This window comes from Alnus glutinosa, chromosome 2 (assembly GCF_958979055.1).
Source record: "Alnus glutinosa chromosome 2, dhAlnGlut1.1, whole genome shotgun sequence".
Classification (NCBI taxonomy): Eukaryota; Viridiplantae; Streptophyta; class Magnoliopsida; order Fagales; family Betulaceae; genus Alnus; species Alnus glutinosa.
The window spans coordinates 18,653,160-18,674,226 of NC_084887.1; the positions used below are offsets into that span (position 1 = coordinate 18,653,160).

The 21,067-nt window shown below is 34.9% G+C and overlaps 3 protein-coding genes across 5 annotated transcripts; 1 reads left to right on the top strand and 2 right to left on the bottom strand.

Annotated features, from left to right (window-relative positions):
• Nucleotides 1-697: 697 nt before the first annotated feature.
• LOC133861973 (uncharacterized) lies at nucleotides 698-3,531 on the top strand. The gene is made up of 3 exons (XM_062297806.1): nucleotides 698-991; nucleotides 2,825-2,896; nucleotides 3,205-3,531. Exons 1-3 carry the CDS (start codon nucleotides 793-795, stop codon nucleotides 3,498-3,500), a joined length of 567 nt encoding a protein of 188 aa, XP_062153790.1. The 5' UTR covers nucleotides 698-792; the 3' UTR covers nucleotides 3,501-3,531.
• Nucleotides 3,532-3,999: 468 nt separating this feature from the next.
• LOC133861972 (cytochrome b561 domain-containing protein At2g30890-like) lies at nucleotides 4,000-6,986 on the bottom strand. 2 transcript variants are annotated; one of them, XM_062297805.1, is made up of 4 exons: nucleotides 6,373-6,986; nucleotides 6,134-6,292; nucleotides 4,949-5,097; nucleotides 4,000-4,667 (listed from the first exon to the last, which is right to left on the bottom strand). In XM_062297805.1, exons 1-4 carry the CDS (start codon nucleotides 6,523-6,525, stop codon nucleotides 4,358-4,360), a joined length of 771 nt encoding a protein of 256 aa, XP_062153789.1. In that variant the 5' UTR covers nucleotides 6,526-6,986; the 3' UTR covers nucleotides 4,000-4,357. The 2 variants fall into 2 exon arrangements, with proteins under 2 accessions (XP_062153789.1, XP_062153788.1); XM_062297804.1 differs by having other exon boundaries at nucleotides 6,134-6,295; nucleotides 6,373-6,971.
• A 6,817-nt stretch (nucleotides 6,987-13,803) lies between these two features.
• On the bottom strand, nucleotides 13,804-21,020 carry LOC133861883 (3-hydroxyisobutyryl-CoA hydrolase-like protein 5). Of its 2 annotated transcripts, none has more exons than XM_062297702.1 (16): nucleotides 20,941-21,020; nucleotides 20,592-20,662; nucleotides 20,374-20,457; nucleotides 20,198-20,266; nucleotides 19,914-19,977; nucleotides 19,728-19,801; nucleotides 19,527-19,610; nucleotides 19,194-19,278; nucleotides 18,829-18,914; nucleotides 15,609-15,730; nucleotides 15,307-15,367; nucleotides 15,092-15,190; nucleotides 14,599-14,700; nucleotides 14,439-14,480; nucleotides 14,177-14,283; nucleotides 13,804-14,068 (listed from the first exon to the last, which is right to left on the bottom strand). In XM_062297702.1, exons 2-16 carry the CDS (start codon nucleotides 20,622-20,624, stop codon nucleotides 14,014-14,016), a joined length of 1,167 nt encoding a protein of 388 aa, XP_062153686.1. In that variant the 5' UTR covers nucleotides 20,625-20,662; nucleotides 20,941-21,020; the 3' UTR covers nucleotides 13,804-14,013. The 2 variants fall into 2 exon arrangements, with proteins under 2 accessions (XP_062153686.1, XP_062153685.1); XM_062297701.1 differs by lacking the exon at nucleotides 20,941-21,020 and adding an exon at nucleotides 20,812-20,936.
• Between the last annotated feature and the right edge of the window lie 47 nt (nucleotides 21,021-21,067).

The following is a 21,067-nucleotide window of genomic DNA, read 5'->3' on the forward strand; positions in this document are numbered from 1 at the left end:
TGTGCTAAGTGCAAGAGATCCTATGTTGGAGAATAAAATTAAATTTAGAATATTGAAAAAATTACCGCCCATATACTGTAGTTTCTTTTAAGCACTTAAGCCAAATCCAATTTTCCTAACCCTTTTTTTTTTTTTTGTTTTCTTAAACTAATCTCATATTTACTACATTATCCTTAAGTTTATTTTCTTTGTTCCTAACTAATTAATCAACCAACTTTAACCACCAACTAACTAACTAACTTTTTAACTCTAACCAACTAACTATTTTTTTTTTTATCTTAACTAAATTAACTAGTCTCTCCATACTTAAAACTGAAAAGTATTTTAATTTTTGACACTTCTTAATGTTGGGTGTTATAGGATTCACACGATTAATTAAATTGGTAGCGTTTGTGTCGACCCATATAATCATATATCTATAATCCTACATGACCTAAACTCAACCTATGAACCTGAATTACCACTATTTTGAAAAGGCTAAGACCCTAAAAGGAAAAATAAAGAAAAAAAGGAAGAAAAAAAAAATGAAAAAAGTATGTTTACACATGGGCGACTTCGATTGGCTTGATTTGATACCATCACCACCTCTCCTCTACAAGCCCTTAAGCAAATAAACGAGTGGAGGAGCTCTTTCTGGGCCAAATAATAATAAAAATAAAATAAAATGAGGTGGAGTATAATATTCCAGAAACAGCTCTTTTGAAAACCAAAACCAACCGAACGACAACCTCAGAGTCAAGAGACAATGGGAAGCAACACCTCACACTTGGTTCAACTCTCACAAAGGACTCCATGGCCTTGAATTTTGTTGTCGCTTCTCTTCACCCAAAACCTTCTAGTCCCCCTCCTCCTCTTCTGTTCCCCAAACACAAGCACCTCCTCAAGCTTCACCAGTACCACTCTTCTTCTTCTTCTTCTTTTAGAACATTTTCTCAGTCAGAGGGAACTGAAGGAGGAGTTACAGAGCAGGATCCCACTGTTTCTTTCTCTGGTACGCAATTGTTAGATTCTTTCACAACTTGTTTTTTATCAGCTTCTTCTTATTGGACTTGAAAAGCTTTCACTCTCTTATTTTGCTACCTGTTATATATATTGATGCGAACCAACTAGTACAAAACACAGGAAAAGATAATTGGCTTTTTTGGTGTGAGCCAAGAACTCCCAAATACAGAGAACTGTACTAGACTTAATAATATTCAACGTGTATACTTCTTCATAATAATTTCCATTTAAATAGAGGAACAATACTGATCAGTTACAAAATTAATTACTAATCAAAATAGGACTCTAACTCTCTTAAGAAATAATTAGACTAGGACTCTATTAAGAATCTGACTCAATCTTAGACTGGAAGATTTAACTCCTTATCCTATAACTCTATAAGGATTTTGAACTTGGGTGTGACAAGAATTTACAGTTTTTTCTTATGGTTTCAGTTAGAGCTCACCCTAGTATTGTATCTAGAATATGACTTGGTCTCCTCCTCTTTTTCTTTTGTTCTTTTGAATAAAAACTATTTTTTGCTGTGAAATTGAGGTGACAGTCTGACACCTTCAATTGGTGATTTTTATGTGATATTGGCCTATTGTAATGTCACAGGCAGAAGAATTACTGCACTAAAAATCTATCAGATCCTAATTTGAACACCTAACGGCTAAACACTCAAGAAAATGGAACAAATTCTCCAAGAATCATTGGACACTTCACCTTCCCAATCGACCCCAAACAACACCTAGAGGAGGTGAACTGAGCTCCTTGACCGAGCTTCTCGAGGGCTCTTAAAAAATCACTCTTCCAGACCACCATTGACTGAGGCTCCGAATGAGCTTCTCAGTTCTTCAATAATAGTCAACCTTTTGATTTCTAGCCTAAGTACCAACTTACCTTAACTAAATTCGACTTGGATCAAATTGTTTTGGACACTGAATTGGCCAATATAAAACCTAACGGAGACCACGTTACTTTGCATGTTGTGCATCCTGCTGAGATGCAAGGCCTGTCATGTGAAATAACACCTAATTTAAAGGTCCCCATTGTATAATATTTATTAGGTTAAAAAAAAGAAAGCAAGCAGTGGTTTTTATATATACTGCTTGTAAATATTTTTTGATAATTGGTCTTCTAGCTTTTATGAACAAATTCGTGCCAATTTTTTCTTCTAAAAGAATTGAAGTGCTTCTTTTATGCCCACAGATCATATCCCAAAATGATTTCAGTGCAATTTACTTGGAAGAGTACACTCATTTGGTTGGTTCATTTAATAGCTCTTAAGCTGTTTTAAGTCCTTTATGGTTAATGCATGCTTCTGTGATTGTCAGCTAATATGTAGCATGTACTTTTTTTATTTAATATTTCTAAGTAAATCATGATTGATGATATTCTTCCAATTCAAGTAAGGTCCTGCAGCTTCTTAATATAGAGCTAAGATTAGCCATGCATGTCTGCTTGAAGATTGAGCAACTTCTAAAGAATCTGAACAAGATATATTGAGCTCAAGTCTTCAAGTTGTTAGATAACAACATACCTTGACATTAACAGGAAAACGAAATCAAAGAAAGGATTTAGCAGACTACAAGTAGCCTGTTAGTTTCTATGTAGTTAATGTTTTCTAACTAGCTCTCATCAGTTCTCTAGTTCAAACTGCTTGAAGCTTTCTCCTTCTGTTACCACAAATTTTCTGGTCCCTGTTCCCTCAGAAGGTAGCAGATTGTATCTGGAAGGTTATTACAATTGTTCAGTGATGCAAGATCCTAACTTTAAACCTTTTAAAATTTTGAATTGCAAAAAATTGATATTGATGCTGATGCGCTTTTGATCTTAAAAGGGTCTTTATCTGCTACTCGCACACAGCTGGATCTGTTGGAGCAACTCACTTCCACTAGCTCAGCTGTTGATGGTATGTGAATTCATCCAACATTGGAACACTCATACTCTGATTCTCTCTCAACAAAAAGAACACAATGAGAAAAGGGGGAACCATTTTATGCAAAAGAAATGCTATATGAACTCACTCTTTTACACTCCCAAGTGCTTACTCCCTAACATGGCAGTGGCAAACTCCTGTGTGTAACTCTTTCTGCAACTGCCACGTTATGGAGTAAGCACTTGGGAGTGAAAAAGGAGGAGTTCGTGTAACATTTTTCTTTATAGAAGGCTCACTTAGGTTCAACTTAAGATTTACTTATGGTCTTAAATCATCTTCAGGTTATGAGAGTGATGGCAGCTCTCAGAGAAGTACAATCCGTGAGCAGCTAGCACAGTTGGTTGGAGACAGAGATGAGGATTTCAGCATTCCCTTGGGTAAAGATTTAAAGAAGGTTAGTGCCAAGTTCTTAACCATCTCACAGAAGAGAAATATCAGAAGACAAGCATACCTGGATGAAGTGTCTCAGAGGAATGATACGGCTTTCTTTGCCACCATTGGAGCTTTTGTAATTCTTCCACCCTTTATAATATTAGGAATTGCTATAATAACTGGTTATGTACAGCTTTTTCCATGACATAAATGACGTTTGATTACTAGAGTGACAATATGATTCTCTATCATTGATTTTTGTGCTTTAATATTCCAAGTGAGTTCATTGTATACAGGGGATTGTTTTATAGGGCAAGTGGGTTTAATTAAAACACTACCAGAGAGGGCAGCGATTGAACGTGAGTAAGTGTTATTCAAACGTTATCTAGGGTTTCTAGGTTTATCCCATACAGCGTTCAAACATTCCTCGAGCGTCGTTGCGGTTTGAAGTTTTTGCCTGAATTATTGAACAATACGTTCGAACATTATTTGAACGTCACTAGGAGCGAAAGGTTATGTGAGGCACTTGAGGTATTGAAGTTCAAACTTTCTTCCAATGCAATTGTGAACAACTTCCTCTAGAACATTATTTTTTTAGTCCTAGATTCCCGCGTTTGAACTTTCTTTGAACGCCATTACCAACGAGGCATACTACGTAGAATTTTGAAGTTGTAGAGCTGCCACATTAGAACATCCTTGGAAGGTTGTTGCGAATGAAGTATTCTATCTTGCACTCTATTTGAAGTTTTTCAAACCATCAACTCAAGACCTCAAGATCTACTCAACCACTAACCCTAGAATTACAACCAGCCCAGTTTTGACAATGAATATGCCAACACAAATCCTAACAGTTTCTATTGATGAAGTCAAATGAAAAACAATAAACATCTGTACTTATTCATCTTATAAGATGTATCCATCCCAACACTAAACACCTTATGTATTCTTAACTAATAAACACCAAGTAGTCCACTGTAGAGAAAACCAGAGAGAAAATGGGATGACAAGGGTAAAAAGAAAATTCCTTGTTAGTAAAATTAAGGCCTTAGTTCATTTTCTTCCTCAACAAGACTTGACCACCAATTCCTTTTGTGTGTCGCTTGGAGATGTGTGTTGATCAATAGGCCTTTTTGGTTCGTCGCCCAAAATCACTCCTTGCTTCTTTGTATACACCCATTTGTCTTGCAACAGGTAGAAGAAGGCTATGAAGGACATCTCAGCGGTGAAAATGATGGTCCAAAGCCTTATACTTCTTGATGTCTTTTCATGATAGGCTTGTAAACCTGTATATATGTTCAGAACTCCAAGTAGGGATACTGAAGTTCCAAGTAGCCAATGGGCAAAAAACCATACACTTCTTGCTTTAGACCCCCTGCAGGGAACAAAAAAAGGGTGCAAACTCAACAACAGAACTTATATTTACTAGTATTTTGCTCTGCATACTTTTTTTACAAGATTCAGACAGCAAGCAGAAATTTACAGTTCTGCTCTTTTTTTAACTGTCTGCTCAGTTACCAAATGGAGCTTGATACTAGAAATTATTGAATAGAGACTATAGTGCCTAATTAAAGTGGGCCAAAAAATTCCATAATTTAGTCAATATTCAATTAAATAACCATGTTGGTGTAAAGATATTAAATGGTTGCAAATTACCTCTTCGGCCTTACAAAACCAACTAGGGCTTGCAACCATATGATGGCATATAGGGCTACCCCTATCCTTTGGTGATAATTGTTGAAGGAGTTGTTGAAGTTTTTGATGGACATTACTGCTCCTGCCGTCGCAAGAAGTACCATAAGTGTCTGTTCAACACAAAATACTTTCAATCTATAAATCACAGCAAATATAGAAGTCATTAGGCAAATAAATACATTAAAATGATGACTAGTATATTTTAGGAAAACTTCACTTGGCCCCCGATTTGTTATTGGTTTTGTAATGTTAACCTCGAATTATCAAAAGTTGCAATGTTGGTATCCTATTTTTCAGCTCTTTTTAATTTCAGAGTAATGTTACGTACCATTCTTTTAAATGTATCTTATACTCCTGTAAAATTTATAAAAATACAAATTTACCCTTAATTTTTTTTTTTAAAAAAAAGAAGTAAAATAGAAAAGAATAGAAAAAGTAAAAAACCCAAAACGAGATCCACAACGTAGTTGCGAGTTAGTCCAGAGAAACTTTTACTTGTTATTTTTTAAAATTTTAAAAACGGAGTATTTTGGGTATTTTGATATCATCTATTAAGATTTAACAAAAAATCTTAACGGATGGGTAAAATTAAAAGGGGATGAAAAATGGTATATATACTGACATTGCAATTCTTTTGATAATTCAAGGTTAATTAACGTTGCAAAACCCGTGACACATTGGAGGGGCTATGTAAAAAGTTTCCCCTGTATATTATTTGTCTGCTCTGTTACTTGTGATTGGGCTAATGCCACACCTAACGTGATAATTAAATGTGTTCCATGCACATGTTAAATTCCAAATAAGATTGGAAAGCCATGGATTTTTAATCAGCAAGAATATTTTAACTGCCTTTCGTGCCCTTTAAGCATTCATGATAGTCCTTAAACTTTGAGGAGCAATGAAGTTTACTTGGTGTTCGTTATTAAGAAACTGTGGGCTATATTAAATAATCACAAATCAAGAATGTTTATTAATTACTTTAAAGTACTTTTCCCCATCATTACAAGCCTTAAGAGTGGGGCATGCCTCTGTAGAGATATTGTTTTATCAAGTGAATGAACAGAGAAAAAAATAAAGAATTTTAAAACTAATAATATGAAGTTAATCTCATTGTTAATGCAACAGGAGAAACAGAGTGAAACTAGCCTGTAAAATTGCATGAACGTAGAAAAGAATTTTGAGCCTTCGTCCACATTCCTCTCTGTTTGACATTCTGATAACGAGTATCCCAACAGGCATCAAGAACCCCAGTGAGGCCCAGAGGAGAAATCCATGGAGTGTAATCTCGAACAGCAGTTTCTGACTCTGCTGTTATCATGACATACAGTGTTAGAAACAAGAATTTGCAAGAGATCAAACGGAAGGAGAAGAAGATCGTCAAAAACCTTATGACTGTGGTAGTCTTTATTGCCTGCGTGAGTTGTAGCTTTTGAGTGCTCTTGAGATGAGCTGACAAGTGGTAGAAAAAGAACAAGAACAAAAACACTTGCATGAATGGTGAAAGAAACCAAATTCTGCAGAAGAAGTTGGATTCTCATCTCTTCTCTGAAAATGATGGGCAGTGGCCACTCCTTTAAAGATGTAGAAACCACCAGTAGATTAATATATACATAAAAGAAAAAAAAAGGAGACAGGTTGAGGTACTTGATGATCCCCAGAAACAGAAACAGCCACTTGATTATCTCTCTCTCACTCTTCCACTCTCTTTTTGAGAATCAAAGCATTAAACCCACTTGAACAATGTATATAAATATATACACTATGAAGACAATAATAATTTTATTTGATCTTCGACGATAGTTGTTTGGTTTTATAGAAGCGGAAGGGTGATGGATGAGTGACGATCATTTGAGGAAGAAAAGAAAGTGGAGATTTCAACCATGTGGGGTTCACTTATGACAGCCTTTTTGGGATGATGGAGGAGAATGTGGAGTTTTAGAGCAAAAGGAATGGCCATATTTCAAAGGAGGTACAAATTTGAGGAGAGATTGTTTAAAGTGGATATTGGTAGGTTTTAATGGTATACATTATCTTCTGCCTCCCACTACAATTGTAGTATGCTGTATGCTTGAACTGATTCAACACTACCCACAAAAGGCAAGTCAGGCAAAATACACTACAATATATTTTTTCCTAGTTTTTCCTTTTCCTAAATTTAATTTCATTCTGCCTCTTTTTCATAGAAAAATTTGAAATTAAATCTGGACCTTTAAAAAAATTAAAGGAGATCTTCTTTTATTTATTTTTTTTACAACATCTAAGCCACAATGGGAAAGGAAATTGTGGGATCAAAGGTCATTCACCTTATCATCTTTGCCCAAATCAACTATCCCCCTTTGTAACCCTTGTATGGAAGAATAGAAGAAAACCATGTCACTAAGATCATTATAATTCCTTGAAAAATTACACTTAATCCCTTTAAATGGATATCTCAGTTGCAAAGGCTCCTCTAAACTTTAATTCATGACATTTGACCTCTTCAAATTACCATTTAGTTACAACTTACACCTTCTACTAGATTCAAGCATTAAGACTCCGTTAATTTCGGCGTAAAATAATTTCAAAAAAAAATATTTTTGGTATTTTTAGTATTTGGTGCGATGAAAAAATAAGAGTTAATCAAAAACATTTTCACTTGGTGTTTACAAAGGGGAGTCAGTTTGGGAGGGTTGACAATGATTTTTCTTAATTAATAAAATTAATCAAGTATGGTTTGGTGGAATGTCATTTATTGATGTGGCTGTTCTACGTAGGCTGAGCTTGGAGAGACAAGGCTTCAAGAAATTGATAAGATACTACCAACGAGAAGAGAAGCAATGAAGCATACACGGTGGATGTGGACAAAAAACGAAATAGTAGAATTCACGTGAAATGGGGACACTAGTCTTCTCATAAAGAAATAGAAAAGCCAAAGAAAGAGAGAAAACAGAGACAAATGGATACATATGTTCATCATTAAAGAACAACTCTAAAGGTTATGTTAGAAGAGGATAATTCAGTTTCTGAGAGAAAATTATGTCTAATGCGCAATAAAGAAGTTTAGGGTTTATACTTGGTATAAGGACCTATTTATAGGCTTAGAGGTAGAATCAAATCTGGATTAAGCTTTCTACTCCAATTTAACTTAGAAGTGCTGTGAGTTTGATTTGGATCAGGAGTCCTATCGCAATTCAACTAGGAGTAGGATTGCTAATCGGATTCTTTAAGGAGTCTTAATTAGACCCGGGTTGTGACTCCTACCCTCAAATTCAACTTGGAGTAGGGTGTTAATCTGAATTTTATGGGATGAGACCTAGTCCCGAAATTTCAGGGGTTGAGACGTGGTTGTATCCTTTTGTGAATCAAGGAGTGAACATCATTGACATCTTCTGTGATGAGACCGATACATGAGTTCTCGGGACATGTTTGTCTCGAACCTTGGCTGAAGAAGTTGAATCTTGGTATCAGGAAGTATCCATTCTCAGGACTTCATCTGAATGAGCTGCCTATCATTTATTCTAAGAAATAGCATTTTCTGAGGGCAACTAGTTTGAATGTCTATCTCTCAGGATAAGTCTACCCAGAAGTCTTGCTGTCTTGACTTGATGCCCACGATTCTTTGAGGGTCGGTATTGGGCTTGAGACCCATGATTATACAAATCAGCCTATTTGAGTGAGATTATACTCGGCATCTTATATCTTGCTCTCATTGTTTGATAAGTTTTACAATACAAACTACTGTTTTTTATAAGAGAATTGAAATGATGGAAGATATGAATATAATTTGGTAAAATATAAAATAGAATAGAGAAGAAGAAAGAGTAATGAATATATGAGATTAATACAAAACATGTGGGGGCAGGAGAAGTTAGCTCAATAAAGTCTTGGTTGTGGGAAATGTAACAGTGTGATTGGACAAAAGCTGAATGGGGTCCGCCCTTTATGAAATACTTGACTTGTTTCGTTGGGCTTCATGATGATTAATTTGGAAGCTATACCTGTTGTGATTAATATGTTTCTAGAGAAACAAAAGGTTATACAACTCTACTCTCTTCAGTCTTCGTCATGACCAGTACTACTCCATGAAAGAATCTGTACCTTTTCATCTATGGTCGACCCACGTACTCCATCTACAATACTTTCTTACTCAAATTCACTCCCTACTTTTTGCTACCAAAACAGTAAAACCAAACCCATTAAACCTGAACACAAAAAAAATCTTTCTCTATGGGGTTCTTAGGTGCTATCTGATATTGAAACGCAAAGAATCGGTTAATCAAAAACCGTATTCCAAGCACATGAAAACAAGCATGTGGGTAACCCTAAGGGGGTTGGCATGAACTCTAAGGTCTCAAGTTCGAATTCATTCAGGTACAAACAATTTCTTGAGCCAGCCACCCCAGTTGTGTGGGGGGGGTCTTCGGACCTCTGACCATCTGCTGGTGATTTAAGGTCCAATGCCTGGTGTGGTATCGGACATTGAGCCGATGATTAGTCATTGGTTCTTGGCAAACAGTTTCTACCCTCTTAAGGTTTGACTACCACCTTGGTGGGCCAGTCGTTCAACAAACGAGATACATTGCAGCTATAAAGACCAGGGGATACCTCGTATCAAAAAACAAAAAAAAAAAAGCATGTGTGACCTCGTTGGGTGTGCTTGTGAATGAACACTCTAAAATGCCTAAGTTAATGTTTTCATAGTGAAGAAGGGAAGGAAATTCAAAAAGCTTTTGGGGGAGAAAACGGTACCTACTCATAAATGAACCATTTCCCTTCCTTTTATGGAGTGTTTCTCTCGTGATGGTTGTTTCGAAGGAAAGAGGGTCCAAAAATAACTGATTTGATTTCCTGACCCTCACTTTAATTGTTAAGCGATTGCTCCCTCGTGTCCCGATTATAATTTTATGTAAACATTGTTAATTTTCCTAAAAGTGATAAACCCATTGTCCAAAGGCTTAATCGAGCTTGACTTGCTTATAAAATGGGTCCTATCAGGGCTAACCCATGCCTCTAAGCCTATATTACCTACGGGATTATCGTTGAGTACACCAAAAAGTAATATTGATGACACATTTTGAGATAGTTTGTAAGGATATGCAAGATATATATATAATATATACCAATACAATAGTGGTTGATATTGGTAATGATCTGATTACGCCACTAAAAGTAACCGTTATTGCTCGTTCACGTGTTGAGGATGAAAATGCAAGTTAATTAATTACTGAAGGTGGGGGCCTCAAATTAAGTTACTTAGATTAATCCAGATAAAGTTGAAGCCGCTGGTTCGCTACGCTTTGTTTTAGGCTTAAAATATATTTTTCTTGCCAAATCCGTCCACGTCATCCGAACTTTACACTTGAACTGATCATACCATTTTCTAACGTCTGTTGACACGTCACGGACTCACATGTGCTTCCAACTGTATTGACCACCACATAATCATCAGCTTCAAAAATATGATTAAGGGTCCAGAAATTCTAAAACTTACGTTTTTATCTCATGTTTCTCTTTTAATATTGATTAAGTACTTCTAGACAACTCTTGAATCGGTCCTTTATCTTAAAAAAAAAAATTAAAGATTTGTTCGGACTGTTACGTTAGTTTTGTAGAATGATTATGGAATAAAAATGTAAGTTCTAGCATTACTCTTTAGTTAAAACCCTTAAGGCTAATGTTATTGGCTAGGATTGACACGTCAGCAATATGAGTTTACTATGCGATAAGAATGTGTGTTGAGTTTCCAATATGGTGTGAACGGCGAATTCTTCACGCTCCCATGATCTAAAACAAATAAAATTAAAAGACCCTTATAGAAATTTCACCATGATGCCTAAGTAAGTATATTCAATGCATCAAATATTCAGTTTGTAGTTTTTACTCGGAGTATGGGCTTATTTATAGGCAAAGAGGTGGAGTCAAACATGAATTAGGTTTTCTACCCCCACTTAAACTAGGAGTGCTTGGAGTTTGATTTGGTATGAGAGTCATATCTACATTCAACTGGGAGTTAGATTGTTGACTAGATTCTTCATTAAATCTTTATTAGACCCGGATTAGGACTATTACCCCAATTCAACCTGAAGTATAATTATTTCCAACAATATAATTTCTAGCATTACTCTTCAACTAATATTAGCGAGCACTTTTGGCCAAAAAAAGTTGTATTAAAGATACTTTAAATAAGTGCGTTTGGCAAAGATTTCTCCTCCTTTCTCCTAAAAAAGTCAACCTCATTTCTTTACATTAACAAACAACGTTCTTTACTTTTTTTCTCACAAAAAATTCAAAACTCATTTCTACTTTATATCACATCAATCAATACATTCACAGTTTCTCCTCTCAAAACTCTTTGCCCTCGTCTTGCTTTAATTCTATGTTTGGTTACGTAGAAAAGCTTCTTTGTTTTTTTCTATTCTGTTTTATTAGGGAGGAAAAATCAAAATCCTCTCCTTGTTAAAGCATTTCATTGACAAATTGCCCTTGATTGATGTCTAATCTAGTGGGTTTTCATTGGAAAAAGCTCTGCTGATTGGAACTCACTAACAACCTCTATTTTTCAATAAGGAAATGCCTTGATTGAAAGTGTGAGACATCATTTTACTCTTGAGTCTCTGACCAGGGGATGCATGGACATTCCCCCCCAATTAGGTTGAATAATGACACTAGTACAAGAAAAGTGTGTTTAAAAAAGTGATAATTGCTGTGCTTAATTATGATTCCTTGATTAAGTGAGCAATTAAGTGTATCACACTCTTCCTCTGAGAATCTTGTCACCATTGGTCACGGGAGGGAGCCAACTGAACAACCATAAGCTAGCAAGTATCTTTAAGATCTACTTTTTGCAAACAAATTTTTGGATATTGGGTAATGTTAAAAATTACATTTTTATCCTACAACTACCTCACAATGTTAACGTGAGAGTTCTGACTAACCATTGACTTTAGTTTTTGTTAAAAAATAAAAATAATTAAGATTGCCATGTCAGCATTACGAAATTATTATAAAATAAAAATATGGTATATAGCCTTCCTCTTATTAGTTCTTAGTATACTACGGTAACATGAACACTTGTGTGTCTTATGGGGGAAAATAAATTATGGAAGAGTTTTTTATTTATACATATCATGACATATATATATATATACTTTTCACAATCATAGCCGATTGCCAAGGCCTCCAACTCCCTCCCCCTCCACAGGAGGCTTTTTTTTTTTTTTTTTTGGTAATTTTTACTATTTTTTAGGACATAATTATAATCTCAGGATGAATGATGAGTATGGCATGTCATACTTTATTATGTGGTTATGACTCAGGTGACTTAGCAACTAACATAATAAAAACTCCATCGGAAAAATGACTAAATAAGTTATTTTTAAAGTAATTAAAACCTAGGGTTTAATGATTTTATTTTTTTATTTTTTATTTTTAAAACAAAGGATATATATTTGAATTATCCTTTTCGACCGGAGTTATTAATGATTCAATTGATCGCACAATCAACACAATGAAAAGAGAATCAGATCAAAGACTTGTCGGGATTTTCAGTGAAAAACAATTCCGATGCTTAAGTTAGCAAAAGAATAATTCTGATGATAAAGTTAATAAAAGAATAATTCCTTCAGTTAACAAAAAAAAAAAAAAAAAAAACTGAAAACTGACCAGAGTTTTAGACCAAACAACCCACCGGATAATCTGACTGTTTCAGAAATAATTGTGAAGATTGAGTTGTAGTTAAGAAAGACCTATTCACCATCTCTCCTCTCCCTCAGGTCTAGTAAATCATTAGGCTATTTTTTTCAAACACAAAGGAGAGTATAGGCAATTCTGAGAACAACACTAAGAGTATGCTGCACTGATATCATAGTTTGATATCTCATCTTACATTACTGATTATCCTAAAAAATTTAATTTTTTAAGTTAAATATTGTTTAACCCCCTAAACTAACTGACATTTTTTATAAAGCACCACAAATTAACAAGTGTCATGATTTGGCTTTATAAATTGTCAATTTTTTATTATTTAGCCTCATCCGTCAGTCTTGATCGTTATGTTGGATAAAAAATCAAATCTGACCAAAATGTTCCAAAAGAAACCTTATTTTGACAATTGAAAAATCAAAATTACCCTTTCTTTTTTTTCTTTTTTTTTTTAAAAAAAAAAAATATAATAATTTGTTTAGGGTAATTTTTTTTCTACTAAATTTTTTTTATAAGTAAACGAGGAGTACAACACGAGGACTTCCCAGGAGGTCACCTATCCTAGTACTACTCTCGCCCAAAAAAAAAATTCTACTAATTAATAAATACAAAGGGTAAATTTGATTTTCCAATGGTCAAAATAAGAATATTTTTGAAACATTTTGGTCGAATGTGATTTTTCATCCAACATAACAGTTAAGACGGATGAGGCTAAATAATAACAGATTGGCAGTTTGAAAAGCCAAATCATGACACTTGTTAATTTGTGGTACTTCATAAAAAAATGACAGTTGGTTGAGAGGGATAAATAATATTTAACCCTAATTTTTTAAATAGTGATTATTTAACATAATATGAGAAAGGTAGTTTTGAGTTTGAGTATCCACACTTTACCTTCTATTTTGATTGAGTATTCAACATATTGTACCTCACTTATCGAGAGAGTGAGTTTGAATTGCTTGATCACCCACCATATAAGAAAAAGTATTAGTATATTAACTAAATGATTAAATCTATTCGTTACCATTAACTTTATCAGTAACTATATAATTCCTACTGCTTCTTTTTTGTTTTAATTTCATTGCATTATTTTGAAACCATGATAAAAGGCAGTCATCTTTGGCTAAGCTTGTGAGTTCTCTCATAAAGACTATTTTATTTCTTTTCCTTTTTTTTTTTTTTTCTTTTTTTGAAACAAAAGACTATTTTTATTTCAAGAAGAAACATCAGGCAGAGTAACACACAAAAATCAGCAAGGTGACATACACCATAGCACTAAGGGCCTGACATTTGAGTTTGACAACAATTGAAGGAACATGAAGCTGCTGACCAGAAATCTATTTTGCTTAAGCTGTCAACGCTGAAGTTGCATAGGGTGTAGTCTCATATTTACCATGCCACCTGTAATTTAGTTTGGATAAATAAGATCAATAAATAATTCTTCATTTCCCTGATACTATATAAAGCTGATTCACTGACACAAATATTATCTAGTGTGGGTATAAAAACCTGTTGTCTTCCTTCTCTGCAATCTGGAGCTCCAAATCCTCTTTGAATGGCTGAAATACCAGGCCTACCTTCTCATCATCCACTTTATCGTGAGATGGTGGGTTCCACTGCCAGACTTAATATTTTAGATAGATTCACAGGGAGAGAAACACTGCTAGCAGTAACTAATAATAAAAAGAGTAATTTTCTTTAAGGGAGAATTGCAGAATCACTCCCTGTAGTTACACTGATTTGCAAAGAGAGAGAGAGAGAGAGAGAGTACCTTTGGAGCATTATCCTTATCAATGGTGAGAGCTCTTATACCCTTTTGTCAAAAATATAACAAGGAGAGACAAAAATTAATTTAAGAAGTGAGGGAAGAAATATTGTATTTCCAAACTTGGATTGTAAGTTTTCACAAGTGATATAACTGCAACAATCACCTCGTAGACATCCTCAGAGATTGTGGTTCGTAGTATATTCATTGTTAGTCTAAATTCCTTTTTCAGATTTTCAAGCAGTGTTTGCTTTCTCCCTTCGCGAATCTGGATATGTTTGACAAAAATTTGAGGCATCATATGCAAGAAAAACCCACAAGGAAACTAATTCTGCTTCTTATGCTGATGTTTTAGTTAATAATCATTTTAGTCACAAAAGGCAAGAGGTTTTTTTTCACAAGATGTCACTATCCTGAGCATCATTACACTAAGTATCACAATTCAACATCAGAGGCATCTTGAAGGAATAGAGCATTTTTATGTTTGCACCTTAAACTTTGTGTTGATGAGTAAGTCCAACATATCTTTTATAAACCATTGATGTTACACAATTCCCATCAACAATTATATTATGTCTATTATTCCTTTTGAAGCATTCATTGTAAGCCAGAAATTTATTATAACATCCGTTACTAATCAAATTGCAAAAAACCATTACCGATCTTAGTGTTATTTTCAATCCAGCAGGGGAAGATCTCTTTAACCCCTTAAGCACTGCACCTATCCATCCGTTTCCTTCTTTGCTTGCCTCAGCTTCCTGAACAGCAGAATTCATGCAGACGACATGGCTTAGAAAAGATATTAAATTTGCAATACTATGATGAACTTCTCCATGGAAACTGCAAAAAAATAAATAAATAAATAGATACTTACAAATGATTTTATAATCTCTTCCACAGTATCCTTGGAAAAGCACTCATCAATTATTGATTTCCTGAAAGGTCACCAAAGCTTATTGTTAGCAATATCGCAGAGCTGATAATATTTGGGATCCTATTGGCAATAGCAACTATGCATCCCTAGCACCAATGATCTATGGACCGTGTCACATCTCTCCCCCATAAGCAAGGGGTGGAGGATGAACTCACAGGTTTAATCTCGTAGTTGTATTTATCTATCAAATCTCTGTGTGTGTGTGTGTGTGTGAATATATATCACTTGTTAAAATATATTACTTGTTCAAGACACTCTCTTCATCAAGTTGAACTTCCACCGAGAACTCTTCAATTGCAGATTTTACTGCATTCTTGTTGCCAGAGTTCAAACTTATCAGACGCTTCTCTAGCTCGGGCAGTTTCTGATATACAGCAAAAATAGTAAGAGTAGAGAAATTTAATCTCAATTAAACTGATTCTATATTACTGATAACTCCAAAGTCAGTGGAAAACCGGTCACAGTGCAGCTTTTGAATCAATTCTAGCTTCAATACGTTATCAGATAGGAATATGCATATACCGTCAAGATGTGTGGCATTAGCATTTCTTAACAGAATGACAAACTAAATCAAGCTTAATTAGATAGACAAGCTATCGAGATTGGGATATGGTCATCAACAACACAGCTAATTGAGGATGAAGGAATAAATTATCTGAGATCATGTTTACAACTCTGTAAATTATAACTACTCCCTTGAATTTTAAAAGAGCATCGGGAATGAATTCCATAACATTTGGTGTAAATTTAATTTCACAGCATCTAGAAATAGTTTCTGGGATAATGAAATAATGTCATTTTTTCTAATCTAATTTTGACATTTAGAAAGGGCTATGGTAACCCTTTGGGGTATACCTAGCACTTGAGAAATCCATTCAATGTAGTCTGGTTTTGGATTCAAAAATATTACTTGATTAATAGCATGAAATGGTCTAAAGCCAATTGGGCACCACTTAGGCTTGTTTTAGTAATTACTTTGAAAGCTAGTTGTGCTACACTATAGTCCTTTCTCCCATCCTTCTTGTAATTGCTCTGTACAATAAGCCAAAAATTCAAGTCCGCCACAAAGAGCTCATACTTAAAAGGGTTCAAAAGACCATTTAATATACCCACGTCTGAATGTAAGAACCCCAAAACCATTTATAACACTAACTCATTACCACAATCCATGGCTCCATTTTCAGCAGTGATTCCATTATATCTGATAATCATTTTATTAGCGCTGACATAGCACACTAACGAATTATTGCATTTGGTAACCCTCTTCTTATCAATGTGGGGATACTACACTATTGCACTATTTTTCTTATTAGGTTTAGGAGCTTCTAGATTTTTAGGATAACTTCATGACTGAAATTCTTCAAGTTCTAATAATTTTTATTTACATAATTTAGATTTTGTCATTTCGACATACAACTTGGTAAGATATAATAAATGAAGAAGACTTGGGGATTTTTGGGAGGTGATAACTGCTCGAGTGATAAAATTTCAATTATTTCAACTAAAATAAATAGTAAGGATTTTAAGGATTTTACTATGGATTTATGATATTCTCGGTGACACAGATCCTTCTTATTAATAGGTTGGATCTTGAATCTAGTAAAACTTGACCTTCAGCCCATGAGAAAGCGTATTCACTACTGGTACCTTTTGGGCATCTCTTTGCACCCCTTTATGCTTGAACTTTTTAGTTTCCTAAAAAAGTAATTGTTCCCTTTTCTAGCTTAAATGTTTCATTTTCAACCAACAATATGGTTGTTTTCTCCTCAGCGAGAAATCAAGGGATTGAGATCGGGTGAAATTAACTCTCCATATTGCAAACTATACAATGTAGCTAATTGCACAAGATCCAAATCCCCCACCCACCCCACTTATCCCACAAGCCACCCCTTACTATAAGGGGGATCTATGGCCTTTGTGTACGTTTCCCCAATTTCTTCCTCTTTTGCTTTGCGTCCTTTAAGTAAGTGCCTTCCCTTTTGGTATTGGAGGCTTCATGCTCTGATGTTCACTTGTGGGAATAAATTCTAACTCATTAGTGTGTCATGTCAGAGCCAATAAAATGATGATACATAGTATATATATATATATATATATATAACTAAAAAATTAAAGAAATTAAAAAACTAAGAATTATTTTTTTCAAATTTTTTACTAAAAAGAAAAAAAGAAAAGGGGTGGCTGGGGGTAGCTCGAAGGCCACCCTAGAGGTAGTTGGTGGTGACTCACAGCCACCCCCATGGGCCGGCGATGACTCTGAGGTGGCGCGCGTCACCCTTGGCTTCCTCTGGGGTGGCAGGCAGTCACCCCCATGGGTTGGTGGTGGCTCTGGGGTGGCGCTCGCCTACCCCAACTTCTTCTGGGGTGGCTCGAAGACCGCACCAACCTCAGCCACCCCCTTTCTTTTTTTCTATTTTTTTTTAAACATAATTCTTTAAGTTTTTAATTTTTTTAATTTTTTTAATATATATATAAATTACAAGTGGCACGTGTCATCATGTTATTGGCACTTACGGAATCCGTCAAGTGTTTTAATTGAATTTGACGCAAGGAGTGATTTTTTTTTGACATACCCCAAAGACCTCTGAGTTTATTTTGATACTACAGGAAGCTAATTATAAATGAGGTAAACCACAGGGACTGATTTTTACATTTTTCTCTAATATCATTTATTAGCTATCAGTGATATACTTGTAATTATTAACCATTAAGAGAATTAACAAGGAACTATGAGTTGTAATAATGAGAATATTGTCCATTGTGGAAGGTTTTGCATTCATTCTCTAGAAATTCACAAGCCAGAAAATATATAAGGCTACACTATATGATTTATATCACATAAAAGTGGTCATAGATTAATCCAACAAGAACAGGAACCAGCAGAGTACCAAAAAGAAAGCGAAAAAAGGTGTGGGAAAGACATCATTTATATCATGTAAACAGCACATGGCCCTAGATAAACTAAAAAGATGAGAATAAATTCATTATCTGATTATACTGGTAGAAATCCAGATCTTCGATTATACTAAATTTATCAGAATACTAATTTTCCATCATAAAGGGAAGCTCCTCAATCATCTACTGGTCATCATGTACGATTAACCTCATTGCTCATAAGTCTTAAGCTAGTCATTGCATTTTTCCTTTAATCACAATGAATTCTCCAAACACTGTTTGACACTATTTAATCATGTAAGGAATAGACATAAATTAATGAAGTTAACAATGCTTTTACTGATATTTCTAATCAAAACAAAAAATGATAATAGGAAGTGGACAAATATGTTCACACCTATCCAAATAAAAGTGGGAATTTATTGCTTTATTATTTTCCTTTTCCATTTCAGACAACACTTGTTTGTATATTGTAACAACTCATCAGTTTATTGGAGGTTTTGACCAATCCACCACATACCTGTGATGGACAACAAGATATTGTTTTAGACAAGCTCTAAAACGCACCTCAGATGGGACAAAATGAGTTGCCAGTCCAGCTGCAACCAATTCTTTACCATTAAGTCTAGCTCCTGTTAAGGCCAAGAATTCCCCTGCATATGTAACAATGATGGAACTAATCATTTAACCAATAAATTTGGGAAACAACTTTTCCTTTATAATTTCCTATTTCTTATTTTGCAGACAACTTTTCCTTTTTTCATAACACAATATGTATATGTTGTCACAGCAGAACAGTTCCCTCTTGAATAGGAATAAAATGGAAAACACTTCAAACTAATCCAAAAGGAGAGAGAGAGAGAGAGAGAGAGAGAGAGAGAGAGAGAGAGAGAGAATTATTTTCAATCTCCTCTTGTTAAGTTTATGCTTACCTAAACCACCAGGGAGATGAGAGAGGATGTGTGAAAAGCCACAGTCAGTGTGGAACCCAATGCTTGCTTCTGGCGTGGCAAATACCTTTGTTATAGCATTCATGAAATACACCACAAAGTAATTAGGTGTTAAAATACAGAATTTGAAACCAAGCCCATAAAACCAAAACCAAAGAAGATTTTTATCCGGAAGCATCTAAGTAGGATCAAACACCCACAGTTTTTTTTTTTTTTTGATAAGTATATAAATAAGATTAAACTGCTGTAGGAACATCTGAAAGCTTGAGCCTTATTGGAAAAAAATAAGGCAAATGCAAGAATCTCAACACCCACAGTTTTTTCTGTGACAACTGAGAACTTCATTGGGACCATCAAAGATGCACCTCCACCCATTGAAATTCCATTCACAAGAGCAACCTGTTGATAGCATTAAAACTTGAGTAGCACATCTCAGTCATAGACTAGGAAAAACTATAGGGCACATTTATTTCCTTTACACAATCATTGTATGGGATTACGATGTCAAAACAGTACCTGAGTTATCTTATAGGTATGAATGTGATAACAAAGCCAATACATTCTATAGACCACTTCAAGGCAAGAGTCCTCTGCCAAAATGAAATTCATAAATCATAATCAACTTGAGTGTGCATGTTGTGGCATAAAGAACCATAAAGGAAAAAGGAAGCAACAAAACTATTTTAGGGGTAGTGTATTTACTCGAGTTTCTGCCATCATAGAACATTTTCAGATCCCCACCAGCAGAAAAAGCTCGACCAGCACCCTGGGTAAGATACAAGACGACCAACATAACAAGCTTTAGTGAAGGAAAATCAATAGTTCATGGAGTTAGAGTCCAAAATTAAGTGTATAATCACACACACACACACACACACATATATATATATATATATATAAGTGATTTAACCAAATAGCACAATCTAAGTAAAAAACAAATAGATTACCCATGATAGGTCAGATATTCAGGATGAAATAGAACTAACCTTGATTATTACAAGTTCTGCTTTATCGTCCTTCTCCCATTTTTCCAAGTATTCTGCCAGCAGAGAAACCTGTTTGCAGCAAAAGAAACAACACTCAGAGAAGCCTGGTTGCTTTAGAAGAAAAACGATTCCAAGAACTGAATGAAGTCGATGTGGGTCAAATTTATTGAACATACCACTTTAGAAGAGATGACATTCAGTTGACGAGGCCGGTTTAAGGTGATCAACCTCACATGGTCTATTTCTTCTCCAAGAACAACCTAAGAGTCATAATTTTCGCTTTAGCAATCCATGTAGAGATTATAGATATAAACATAGAGGGAACAAATTATAATGATAAACAGTTGCATGAATTTCTATAGAAAAGGAAATAAAATTATTTCATGAAGATTACCTGCTCATCTGGGTTTACAACTTGTTGTGCCATTTAACTGATTGAATAATTTACGGACTCGATGCCGACTTCTGCAAAAAAAATACACAAAATCATAAGAAAATGCCAAAAAAAGAGATAAAAATGATTGAACCCAGAAATGAATTGGTGTGAGTGAAGAATTGACGAAATTGTAAAACTGGGATAAGCGACAATGTTGAAATTTTGAAAAGTTTCTAACATGAAGCTGACACTGAAGCAATGAGAAGTCGAGTTTAGTGTTATGAGAGAAGCAAAAGAATGGCCGAAAACAAGTGGGTATATGAAGAGGAAGATTGTAAAGCAGTTGCTTAGGTTGGTAGCCACCTACCTCGCAATAGAGACCGCATTTGGTCTTCTTCTCTTTTCCAGACGCCGAAGGAAGAAGTAGCTGTGGGTGTGATTGCCACCAACCCCAACATTGTTTTTTTTTATTATTATTATTATTTTATTTTGCG

Excerpts from the sequence above, each read along its gene's own strand:
- LOC133861973 (XM_062297806.1), top strand. The coding sequence starts at position 793 with ATGGCCTTGAATTTTGTTGTCGCTTCTCTTCACCCAAAACCTTCTAGT. Across the intron at positions 992-2,824 it reads TCCCACTGTTTCTTTCTCTG|GGTCTTTATCTGCTACTCGC; the intron begins GTACGCAATTGT and ends TGATCTTAAAAG. Across the intron at positions 2,897-3,204 it reads CACTAGCTCAGCTGTTGATG|GTTATGAGAGTGATGGCAGC; the intron begins GTATGTGAATTC and ends AATCATCTTCAG.
- LOC133861972 (XM_062297804.1), bottom strand. The coding sequence starts at position 6,525 with ATGAGAATCCAACTTCTTCTGCAGAATTTGGTTTCTTTCACCATTCAT. Across the intron at positions 6,296-6,372 it reads AAGACTACCACAGTCATAAG|CAGAGTCAGAAACTGCTGTT; the intron begins GTTTTTGACGAT and ends TCATGATAACAG. Across the intron at positions 5,098-6,133 it reads ACGTTCATGCAATTTTACAG|ACACTTATGGTACTTCTTGC; the intron begins GCTAGTTTCACT and ends TGTGTTGAACAG.
- LOC133861883 (XM_062297702.1), bottom strand. The coding sequence starts at position 20,624 with ATGGCACAACAAGTTGTAAACCCAGATGAGCAG. Across the intron at positions 20,458-20,591 it reads TTGTAAACCCAGATGAGCAG|GTTGTTCTTGGAGAAGAAAT; the intron begins GTAATCTTCATG and ends TATGACTCTTAG. Across the intron at positions 14,284-14,438 it reads ATAAGGATAATGCTCCAAAG|TGGAACCCACCATCTCACGA; the intron begins GTACTCTCTCTC and ends TAAGTCTGGCAG.